At 28.7% G+C, this 12,130-nt stretch overlaps 1 protein-coding gene across 1 annotated transcript; it reads right to left on the bottom strand.

Moving 5' to 3' along the window:
- Window positions 1-3,299: 3,299 nt before the first annotated feature.
- Window positions 3,300-5,915, bottom strand: LOC108847927 (ETHYLENE INSENSITIVE 3-like 1 protein). Its single transcript, XM_057006587.1, has 2 exons — window positions 5,662-5,915; window positions 3,300-5,291 (listed from the first exon to the last, which is right to left on the bottom strand). The coding sequence occupies exon 2, from the start codon at window positions 5,263-5,265 to the stop codon at window positions 3,505-3,507; it is 1,761 nt and encodes a 586-aa protein (XP_056862567.1). The 5' UTR covers window positions 5,266-5,291; window positions 5,662-5,915; the 3' UTR covers window positions 3,300-3,504.
- Between the last annotated feature and the right edge of the window lie 6,215 nt (window positions 5,916-12,130).

Genomic DNA, 12,130 nt, shown 5'->3' with positions numbered 1-12,130 from the left:
GCATTAGCTTCGGGACCAATCAGTAGATATTTTTTTAACAGGGCCAAATTCGGTGTAAAGTGTATGTAGCTCAGTTGGTAATACTAGCGGTTTTTGTTATGAAGTTGCCGGTTTCAAAATGTGATGTTGGCAATTCTTGTTTTTTCTTTTAATTTTGTGAAGATAAATGGGCCAAAAAAGTTTTTGTTTCCGGGCTAAAAAATTCAAGCCCGGCTCTGAGCATAAGTGTTGTTTTATGACTTTCTAAGATGAGTGAAAACAAAAAAATGATTAAATGAATGTTCTAAGGTCTTGTATATGATCTTACGACATGTGAGTGAGGCTAGTACATGAAGTTAAAAGTTTATTGATCTTGTTGAATGTTATGTTTAAAAAAATACTTGTCAATTCACTTTAACTGTAACAAACATACCATATCCATAAATATTCCACGTTTTACTTTAGGCACAACGAATGATTAACTGTAATAAAAATTGGAAAATTACATCAAAATACCTAACTAGATTTCACTATAATTTTTAATATTCAAACATTTTCTACTCGATATAATGACCAAACTAATTATTTTATTAATTTTAATATACTTACTTTTAAATCTATGCTTATTTTAGTACTCAGGCCATGCTTTTTGATCAAAAATATTAGTAAGTTTCAAAGAAAATTTTAAAATTTCTAAAAAAAAAAAAAAAAAATCTTTTTATATATATTGTAGGAATATTAGTTTCAGTTTTAATTTCAAATCTGTTTTTTTCATATATTCTAACACTAAATTACTTATTTTATTCAGAAATAGATTTTTAAATTTAATCCAGTTAGTTACTTTTATTATTAAAATTTAATATAGATTTGAAATTTTGAAGATTTTGTTTTGAATTTTAGAGATATTTTTTAAGTTTTGATTTGAAACTTAAATGTATTTTGATTAAAATGAACATAGTTGTGGTATTAAAATGAGCATAAATTTTAAAAGTGTATTAAAATAAGCAAATTATCTAATTTAAGTATTAAATCAGGTAGCTAGAGAAGTTTAATTGATGTATTTTTATGGAATTTTTCCTATAAAATTAACAGCTACAAGTTTTACATCTCAAACGTAAAGTTGAGATTTCTGAATCATCTCATACTGAAATATTGGTTCACATTTCAACTTTTTTACTCTCGAAAGTTTAGCCACGACACTACTATCCTGTTTTAGAAATGTACTTTGCATTAACATTTTTCTTGTGTGTGGCAATTTTGCTGTTTCTCCATGTTTATAGAATCCATTAAGATTTAAAAGTTGGTTATTAGATTCCTTATTTCTGCATCATCTAGCTAGCTATCACATGAAATACATAATAAAAAGAAATAAACAAACAAAACGGGTGGATGAATGTAGTCAGATTCGGCGGTGAAGAGTCTGAAAGAGTGGTGGGGTTTCACTAAGCACATCACATGGGCTGTCCACAACTAAAGGAGACAACCATGTTTGTCTTCTCTTCCTCCAAAAACCAGTTTAACCATTTTGCTTTTCCTCACCTTTATTTTATAAATATCTATTTTGGGTCTTTACAATGTGGATAAAACTATACTACAATATGCCTGTGGAGAAGAATCAGCAGACAATTCTTAGCTAAACGTTACACTACCTGTTGATTTATTATTTAATGGATGTTGACTTAAGAAAATTATAAGATAATATACTTTCTACAGCAATGAAAAAGATAACTTATATTATAGAATATGCTTTTTATAAGCTTAACAATATGGCTGACCCATGTGCTTTTTCCTTAAAATATTGATTGTGAATTGACTTTACGAATAACAACCAACAGAAATGACAGAATTTGTTGATTTTGGTTACTCATGCATAAATAAATATATGTATCTGCCTTTTTTAATCTATTTGTAAGGTTAATACAGCAAAGTTGTTATTTCTTTCTAAAAGTTAATATATATATCTCTATAATATTATTTGAGAAGTCAGTTTCCTATGTGTCGCGCTCACGTTAACTCTCACGATAGTTGATTACGCTGATACCCTTAATGAATTAAAAAAATTACATTTAGATACTATTATTGAAATTTTTATTTAATTTTCTTTTAAATTTTTCCAAATAACATATATAATAAAAAGGAAACATTTATAAAGTTTTTTTAAAAATTAAAAACGAAAATATATATTTATATAATATGATTTCATTAAAAAAGTAAATTTCACAAAATAGAAATATTCCATTTAAGACTATTTTAAATAACATAAAATATACTTTTGAAGTAATAAAATATTTATTTATATCTATATTTTCTTAGATGAAAATATATATTTGTATATAATGTGATTTCGTAATCTATAAATTATATTTTACTTATATAATATGATTTCTAAAATACAATCACAAAAAATTAAACTGTTTATTTTAAAGAGATATTAAAATAAAGTAAAATTAAATTTTGATCAAATAATTAAAATATTTTAAATAACATAACACTATATAATTTAACAAGGTAGATATATATATATTATCATTATTAAAAATGTTTTTAATATTAAATTTATGTTTTATGTTTGTCACAGTTAATATAACCATAATAAAAATACCAACGCAAATCTAAATTCTCATTTTAGGATTATTTGCATAAATTTCAGTTTACCATTTAATATATATAAGACATAAAATTATTTAAATATTTTAGTTATTGCAAATATTAATATATGTTCATGAGCTTCCAAAAAGTATTAGTTACTTATGTAAGTAACTTCCAATTGATTATCGTTTTACTTTCTAATATTTTATTTTAAAAATCAACATATAGTTTAATTTTTGTACTTTGGAATCAAATATTTAGTTTATTTTTACTTCATTTTAAGCACAATATATCTTAAGTTATACATAATTTTCTTCAAATATATTTACATATCTAAGATAACAACCAAAGTAAAAGCAAATAATCATAATTTTCATATATTAAAATAAAAAATATTAGTTCAATTTAGAGAAATTGATTGATGCAATCCAATACCCAAATGATAATTTATTTAAATTCATATGTCTGATTAAAATAATATAATATTATTAGTATAATTATGCATACAAATTATAAATTAATTCAAAATTAAAATTAAATAACAATCAACTGTTGTAACATATTTAATTTATAAATATTTGTACCCGTGCATGAGCACGGAAAAATCACCTAGTAATATATATATATATATATATTTATCTAGTTTTTTTAATCATGGGACTTAAAACCAAGACTGAAACAGCTTATAACTAAAACAATTATTATCATTGTTCTCAAATAGCATTAACAAAGATGACCAAATGATAATGAGTTTATTAAACATAAGCTGACTCAATGACTTCACACACACACACACACACAAAAGAGATGGCTTCATCATCATCAACAATATAGATGAGTGTTGGTGCCAATAGAATATAAACTCCAAGAAGTTAAGTAACATGGAATTTAATTACACAGTTAATAAGAAAGAATGTTGCAGAGAAGAGATTACACTCAGAACCATATTGATACATCTTGCTGCTGCTTCCCCATTCCTTCCATAACTCCAGCTTGCCAGTCATTTTTGTAATCGAATGATGCAACATCAAACGAGGTCGAATCAAACACAATCTGAGACTGATTGTTAATCTCACTGTTCCCTTGTTGCATAAACATCTGATTGCGGTTGAAACTAAGCTGCTGTTCTTGGTAATTCTGAGCTGCTGTTGAATCAACGATCATGCTTTGATTTGAAGCTTGGCTGCTCTGGACATTTCTGTCGTACATAGCCATTAGCTCAGTGATCATCTTTTGCCCATTTTTGGGAACTCCATAGCCTGATAGGTCGGTCGGTTGGACTGGCTGAGGATAGGGTTGTGACTGTTGTGATACAACTACAGCTTTCACTTCACTCGTATGAAACTTCGGTGCTGCTCCATATGCTAAACGATTATCTCTATAAGGACAAACCATTTGGTGATTGTCCCTTGAGCTCCTGTCCTGGAATCCAAGATTGATTTTGCTGTGAGGACACTGACCATTCTCACAAGTGAAACCTGGTCTCTCCATCATCAACACATTCAGATCATTGTTCTGCTTCCTCTTCCTGGCAAAATCCAAGTTTCCCACGGTGGCCACGACTTCTTCCTTTACAGGAAACTGCTGCATTCTACAAATCCCAAAGCTTGTTGGATGATTCATACTCACTACTATCTCAGGTTTTAGCTCTTCCACATCAAAACCCTGTTGATGTTCCTTCTCAAAACATTCAACATCATACTCACTACAATCATCGATGAGAAGAGATCCACTTCCCAAAGATGAAGAAGAAAGAGGAGGACATGACCCGGGATAAAGCTCCTGGGCCACAACCTCTTCTTGGTTGATAATGGCAAGCCAAGTGGCACTCTCTTTCGCCGTCATCTTATCCTGCAAGCATTTCGATTGCCTCACAAGCTTACGGATTTTCGCAATATCAGGCGACATATGCTTGATAACGGCGGTCAAAACACCGACTTTCCAAGCTTTCTTCAAATCATGAGGCTTCTTATAAGGAGGAGGAGGAGCTTGGTCATTAGGCAAACCGAGCTGAGGCCACCAGTCTTCTCTCCCATTAGGCCACCACGGCGGCGGAACACCTTTCTCCAAAGGAAACCGTCTCTGCGGAGGATCACAGTGTTGCATCAACGCCGACAAAAGCGATCCGAGAGTTGTGTCTTGAAGCTCCTGAAGAGTGTGTGGTGTTGGTCCAACCAAACTATTACAATCATTACTCCCTCCACCAGCTATATTATTGTTCTCTGCTCCGTACTTGGCAATGGCGGCTGGACCGTTACGGTCAAACCTGACTTTATCTTTCCACCACTCCCTAAGATTGTCGGAAGCACCCGTCACTGGCTTTCCTTTCTCAGGGATGATACCGTAGACAAAGCCCTGAGCTTTACAAACTTCCATCATCTTCAACATGTATTTCAAGATCCCATCTTGTGCTCTCGACATTTTCTTCCTCCTGGCTTGCTCCTGCGACTGTCTCTGTTTCGATGCGTCGGCTCCTTCTTTGCACCTGCTCTGCTGCTGCTCCTTGAGGCGTTTTAGACGCATCTTGTCTCTCCACACCCTTCTCTCAAGCTCATCAACATCCACCTCATCATCTGTGTAATCATCTTCAACCAGTGGATGGTCTTGTGGAAATGGACACACCTCGGTTTCTGCATGAGATGTTGAAGACAAGAAATCCATGCTTCCGTACATGCCCATCTCGTTAAACATCATCATGCCCAGATCCAATCCGATTCTGTTACCTGAAAAAGAATTATTAATATTTAGTTTTGTCTTCCTATAGTCAATTAACTACAACCAGACTTTTATGAAGTAAAAAGAAGAAGAGAAGCCTTAATTAATTGGAGACAAAATTCGTCTTGATCCATCGATGAGATCATTGACTTAAGAAATTAAAAGAAAAAAAACTGAAATATCAAAAGAAAATATAAAAACCTTTTAGTTGATTTGACAAGAAGACATCAAAATAATCTAGAAAGAGTGTAGAAAGTAATAATCTCATCTAAACTCAGACAACAATTAAACCCAAAAAATCTGGAAAAGATTAATAAATCATCATAACCATCGACATAAACACAAACAATAAGAGTAGCATAAGTCCAAGAGTGTTGCCTGAAAGAGTTGCTAATAAAGAACACCAAAAGTGATCTCTCTCTCTCTCTCTCTCTATAGCTTTTGTTTCCAGAGGGTTTCAAAGAAAGAAGATAAGGAAGTGATGATTGTTTTTGTCAAGCCCCGGTTTTGAAAGATGAACAAGGACAAGGAGAAAAGTCAAATAAAGATCAAATGCAGAGAAAGAGACGTCCCATTGATCACTGGAGTCCGTAGATGAGAGAGAGAGAGAGAGAGAGGAAGATGCTATGGTGGTGGGGATTTAAAGATTAAACTACATCTTGACCTGACCCGGATTGGTTATTTATATTATATTTTTAGTTTTTAATTTGCTCAAAATACATAAAAAATTAGGAAATTAGCTATCTACCCTAAACAGTAAAACTAGGCAAACATATGTAGGTACACAACATTTAAAATAACAATTATATCCTTAACTCTAGTAAAAAAAAAAGAACGCAACTTCTGAGTAGAGAGGAGCCGGAGGAGTGGAGGGAGGAGAGAGATCTTGGCGTGGGAGAGGGAAGAGAGTTGAGAGACGGGATGGCGGGACGACATCGTGGTGGAGATGTGCGTTGAGGAGGCAGATCGCTTGGTGGAGGCTTGACGGCGGAGGAGTTGGGCGTAGTGGAGCGAGCGGAGGCGGCGATTGAGACAACTGAGACGGCGTGAGCTAGCCCTTACTTCCTTTTCTCCTCTCAAGTTCTACCCTCTCATCAAAACTAAACCCTAACCCCCTTATGGATTTATAAATCCATGGACAAAAATTTTAAAGCGGGGTAGGCTTGACGGCGGAGGAGAGAGACGCAGACGGAGGAGAAGCTGCCGAAAAGTTTGGGGACGGAGCTGGGCGTCGCGGAGGGAGTTGATGACGGTGGAGACGGCGGAGAGTTCCGGGAGAGACATGGAGGTGTTTGGTGGCGATGAAGAAGTGTAATGGAGAAGTGCGGCGAGGATGGGCGGTGAGAGGGAGGAGGACGGTGGAGATGACAAGAGAGAGTGGGAGGTTGTTGCGGCGAAGTGGAGTGAGGATGAAAAGAGAGTGAGACAGAAGAGGAAGGTGAAGAAAGTTAGGAAGGAGATGAATAAGAGGCGGTGGTGATTCACGGCGGCGACGAAATGAAGAAATAGGAGAGACAAAATGTGTTGGTGGTACTTTGAGGAACGCTTTGTCTCTAAGGGTATAATAGTCCACGTAAAACGTTCAACAGTGGAAAACAGTGACAAAAGGTATACACCTAAATATGGGATAAGTGGAGTGTATACGATGCAATTTCTCTAGTTTTTTTTGTTTATATTATATGATGTGTTTATGATATTTAAAAATAAATTTAGTTTGAAAATTAATTTTTCAGTTATAATGAATATTAAAATTAAAATTTTAATAAAATATGCTGATATAAATTTTAAATTTTCTAATTAAAATAATATAAAGATAGATAATAACTTTTTCCAATTCCAAAATCTTGACATCCCTTAAAAACAAAGATAAAATAATTTTATAAATACATAAAATATATAAACATTTTTAAAAATATAATTTCTATTAAAATATATTTGTTAAAGAAAATAATTTTGCGAGGTTTTTAGGGAAAATTACCTAAAGAGAACAAACAAATAAGGGTGTTGTCCCTTTGGTATAAACCTTTTTTGGTCCAATTTTTCTCCTTTTTATCCTTTGTATTTCTGAAAACTAATGAAATAAATACTGTTGTAAAAGAAAAAAAAATATTATAAATATAAAAAATTAATAAAACCACCATATACACAAGCTGGTATTTTTTTTCTTTCAAAAAGTTGATAAATAAAAATTTGAAAATACGTTCTACTAAAAGTAGAATGTATCTTCTACGGAAAATTGTATAGTAGAAAACGATTTCTAAAATAAACACGTTCATCTACTTCTTTTAGAACGCACATTCTACTATTTACTAAATTTTTAAATAAGTGGAACGCACATTCTACTAATCGTAAAGCTATCTACTTTCTGTCCGAATGTTACAAACATTTTAAACTTTTTATAAAAATAAAACTTTGTAAAATGTTTTTTTTATAAAGTTAGTTTATAGTTTTTTATCTTTTTAAGTTTTATTTTTTATTTATTGAAATTTTTATTTAATTAAATTTTTATTAAAAACGTTTTAAACTTTTTATAAAAATAAAACTTTGTAAAATGTTTTTAATAAGTTTATATAACGTTTATATTAAAAATATTTGTAAATTATTTTTATTTTTACAAATTTTATTTTAATTTAAAAAAATTAAAAGTTTTAGTTTATTTTCCCTTTTTAAAACGTTTTTAATTAATTTTTTAAAAATTCTTTTAGTGTAATGTGTTTAATAAAAACTTTAAACAAACTTTATAAATTTGTAAACAGAAAAAAAATAAAACTTTACAAAAATTTTTAATAAAAAGTTTAAACAAACTTTATAAAAATACATTTTCAACTTTTTTATTTTTATTAAAAATTTTGATAAAATTAAAAAGTTTACAAACATTTTAAACTTTGTATAAAAAATAAAATTTGGGAAACTTTTTTTTATTAGGATGATTTAACCTTTTTTATTAATTTTTTATAAATTATGTTTTTTTTTATTTTATTAGGTTTAATAAAGTTTTTATTTATTAAAAAAATAAAAGTTTTTATTTTTATTTTCCCTTTTAAACGTTTTTAACATTATTTTTTCAACTTTTATTAGTTTAATGTGTTTAATTAGATTAATCAAGGGTTAATTTTGGGATTATGAAAGAAATTATACTAAAATGACAACTAAATGATGGTTTTATACTATAAGGACAACGATGCTGAATTTTTGTTCCGTTTTGGCAATTTTCCCATGTTTTTATTTATTTCTAGAGATTCATCCATAACCGTATAAGTATTTGCTTTCATTTTATTTTTTTTTCTTTGTACCAATGGTATGCTATATATACATTTTTGAAAATTAAAATGTATTACATAATTGTTAATATAAAATAAACATAACAATTTTATTTATTACTTTAATACGTATATGACTTTTCACATATTGAAAAGCATATATTTTAAAATTGTTCCATGTACACAATATTTTCATATTAAAAGAAAAAAAGTTTATAGTTGACAGTTTACTTTGGATTCTATTGGTTTATCCATTTTCTATCTTTGTTTTGATAGTTTTCATTATTTATAATTTTTTTTTCCTAAAAAATTCAATAATACAAACCCATCGTTAAAAAAATAACAGTTTTTAAGAATTAATGGATAGTGTATAGTGGTTACATGTACAATATTATTTTACGAAAAAAACAATTAGATGAAGTTACAAATTAATTAACATATTCTATAGAAGTTATAAATTTATTTTATCAAAGTGGTTACATGAACAATCATTTAGATACATGTATATTTTGAGTTGGACCCAACTAATATCAATCGGACATGTTCTAAATTTATAGTATTGATATCTTCATTGTTAAAGGGACTTACGGTCATACAAATTTACTTAGGATTGAAATATAGGTCCAATACAAATGTATTTTTATTTTTAGTAAAAAAATACGAATGTAAATCAGGTGAGTGTAAAAAATACGAATACAAATTTAGTTAGGATTGCAAAGGTTAACATGAGTTTTCATTTGTGTAGGTGAGTGGTGGGTCCCTAAAATATAGGATTAGAGGGGAGGTTTTTTTTTTCATCCGATTAGAATTTAGAAGAGTGGTTACGATATATCAAATTATAAAAGGTATTGACAGTTGATTTTTTATATATATATATATATATATTTAGAAAAGATATTGGACTCAACTAATATCAATGGGGCATACTTCAACTTTAATAGTATTGATATCTTCATTGTTAAAGGATTTACGGTCATACAAATTTACTTAGGATTGAAATATAGGTCCAATACAAATGTATTTTTATTTTTAGTAAAAAAATACGAATGTAAATCAGGTGAGTGTAAAAAATACGAATGCAAATTTAGTTAGGATTGCAAAGGTTAACATGAGTTTTCATTTGTGTAGGTGAGTGGTGGGTCCCTAAAATATAGGATTAGAGGGGAGGTTTTTTTTTCATCCGATTAGAATTTAGAAGAGTGGTTACGATATATCAAATTATAAAAGGTATTGACAGTTGATTTTTTATATTATATTAGAAAAGATATTGGACTCAACTAATATCAATAGGGCATACTTCAACTTTAATAGTATTGATTTTACCGTTTCATCTTTTTCTCATTTTCTTTTGTAACAGTTAATTTAAGAGTTAACTAGACCAAATCCTAAAAAAAATATAGAAATTAGGAAACTATCTACACTTTTTGTGTGGACCTTACATTGCTACTAATCCCCTACATATTAATAGACAAACATTTAAATGTTATAACTTATAGTTTGTACTAATGAAGAAAATGTCCTGCTGAATTATCAGGTAGTTAGAATGCTAATTTTGTTTACGTGGCGGCTTAAGAATCAATCGAGAATTTTATTAGTCCAAAATTAAATTGGTAAGAAATTTTTATATTATATAGTATGTCCATTGTGGACCACTCATTTATTAAATAAAAATTTTTATATTTTCTATTCTTAAATAAAACTTACAAAATTACTTAATGTGATTAAAATATATATATATGGTAAATAATGATTTTAAATAATAAAGATTTTCTAAAATTTTAATCATTTTAATTCTTTATTATTAAAATAAATTATATAATTACATTATCATATAATAAAAATTTAGATTTTTTGTATATGTTGTATTTTCAATTTTCAAAGCGAGTATAAATTATTAAAACTATTAAAATTCTCACATAAATTTTGTGATCAAAGTTGAAATTTTTTTCTATAATAAATTCTAGTGATTATAAATCATATGAAATAAATAATTTTATTTTGATAGATGTTTATGTTAATATTATATTTCATATCTTTTTAAATTAAATTATACATCATATGAAAATATATACTTATGATATTTGCATTCAACACTATATGTTGAAGTTAATATTTTAATTTTACAAAATCTTTGTTTTATTAAATGATTATAAATTATTGAAACCACTAAACATCCCACATAAAAAAAAATTGTTGGTGTACAATTTTGTTACACAAGTATGAGAATAATCATAAAATTATATGAGTAGAATATCATTTAATAAATATCCTATTAAAAGTATTACTATTATCTATGTTAATATCATTTATATTTAGTTATATATCATATACAGAAAGATAAGATTGGTTATTTTGATTTATTTACACTAAAGTAATTGCGAATAAACAAGAGTGATTGTTTGATTTATATTGTGCACGCTAATTTATTACATAATGGTAACTGATTTCTTAGTTATTTCATATTAATTAACATTTTAGTATTTCATATATGTAGAAAAACATAAAATAAGTAATAAATATAAAATATTTATTCTGCACAGGGGCAGGATCTTAACCTAAGTATGCATCTTTTTAATAATTTTAAATCTTAAACATTTTCTAAATCTCAGACAAAAACAAAAGAACGAAATGGAATAAACTCCAAATCAATATTTATATCGAGCAATAGCCAAATGAAAAAAGTGACAAAAAAGGAGAAAATATTGAAAATAGATAGAATTAACATGTGAACGTAAATTTCTCATACCATAGTTAACTTTTAAATTTCAACCATGATATAAAACTGAGCTGACATTGTTTCATTGTAACCCAAAAAATTGTTTAAGTGCCAAAATATTAATTGGATCACGAATATAAATTTATTTTTCTTTAAAATATTTCTTTAATATTTTCATATAAATTCACTCTCTGAAAGTGCAATGTCTTATCCTAGTAAATTTAAATGTCCAAACATTCTTTGTGTCGATTAAAAAAAAAGAGTTAGAGTAGACATATTGTAGGTTAGACACTAAAAGGGTTATAATAAGGGGTTAGTAATCATTAAACTAGGTTTTATCTCCTCTTAGATGCGTGTAGCTGGCTATGAAAGTTGGTAAATGAAAAAGAGTTCGAAATTCTGATAGAAAATGCTGTATGAAAAGGAGAATTAGGGCAAAAACATTTCGTCAGCATGTAAAAAGATTGTATTAAGGAGAGAAAAGAAAGTTTATATCAGGATTTATCTGTTTAACAAAAGTCCAACCGTAAAACTATCTCCTTAAACACTTAGAGAAAATAAAATCAAGTGATAAATATAATTATACCGACAATTTAAATGGAGAATTTCTGATACTTGCTCAAATTACCTTATAGCAATATTACTCTCATAAAAAAAAGATCCATTGTAGTATTTAGAGATCAATCCACATGGAACTGAGGAATTAATAGATCTTATCTTAACTAAGCTAGGTTAGAAATTTTTTAAAACAGTAAATAAAAAGTAAACAAGAAACTTGTTTGACCAGGACAATTACTCAAGGATGATTGATTTGGGTTAACAAGTATGATTTAAAGAAGTTAGATCTAGGATTACTATTCAGGTTATAAGG

Source organism: Raphanus sativus, chromosome 3 (genome assembly GCF_000801105.2).
Source record: "Raphanus sativus cultivar WK10039 chromosome 3, ASM80110v3, whole genome shotgun sequence".
NCBI lineage: Eukaryota > Viridiplantae > Streptophyta > Magnoliopsida > Brassicales > Brassicaceae > Raphanus > Raphanus sativus.
Note: the sequence above shows the minus strand (reverse complement) of the source record. Positions and strands in the feature narration are given on the sequence as shown.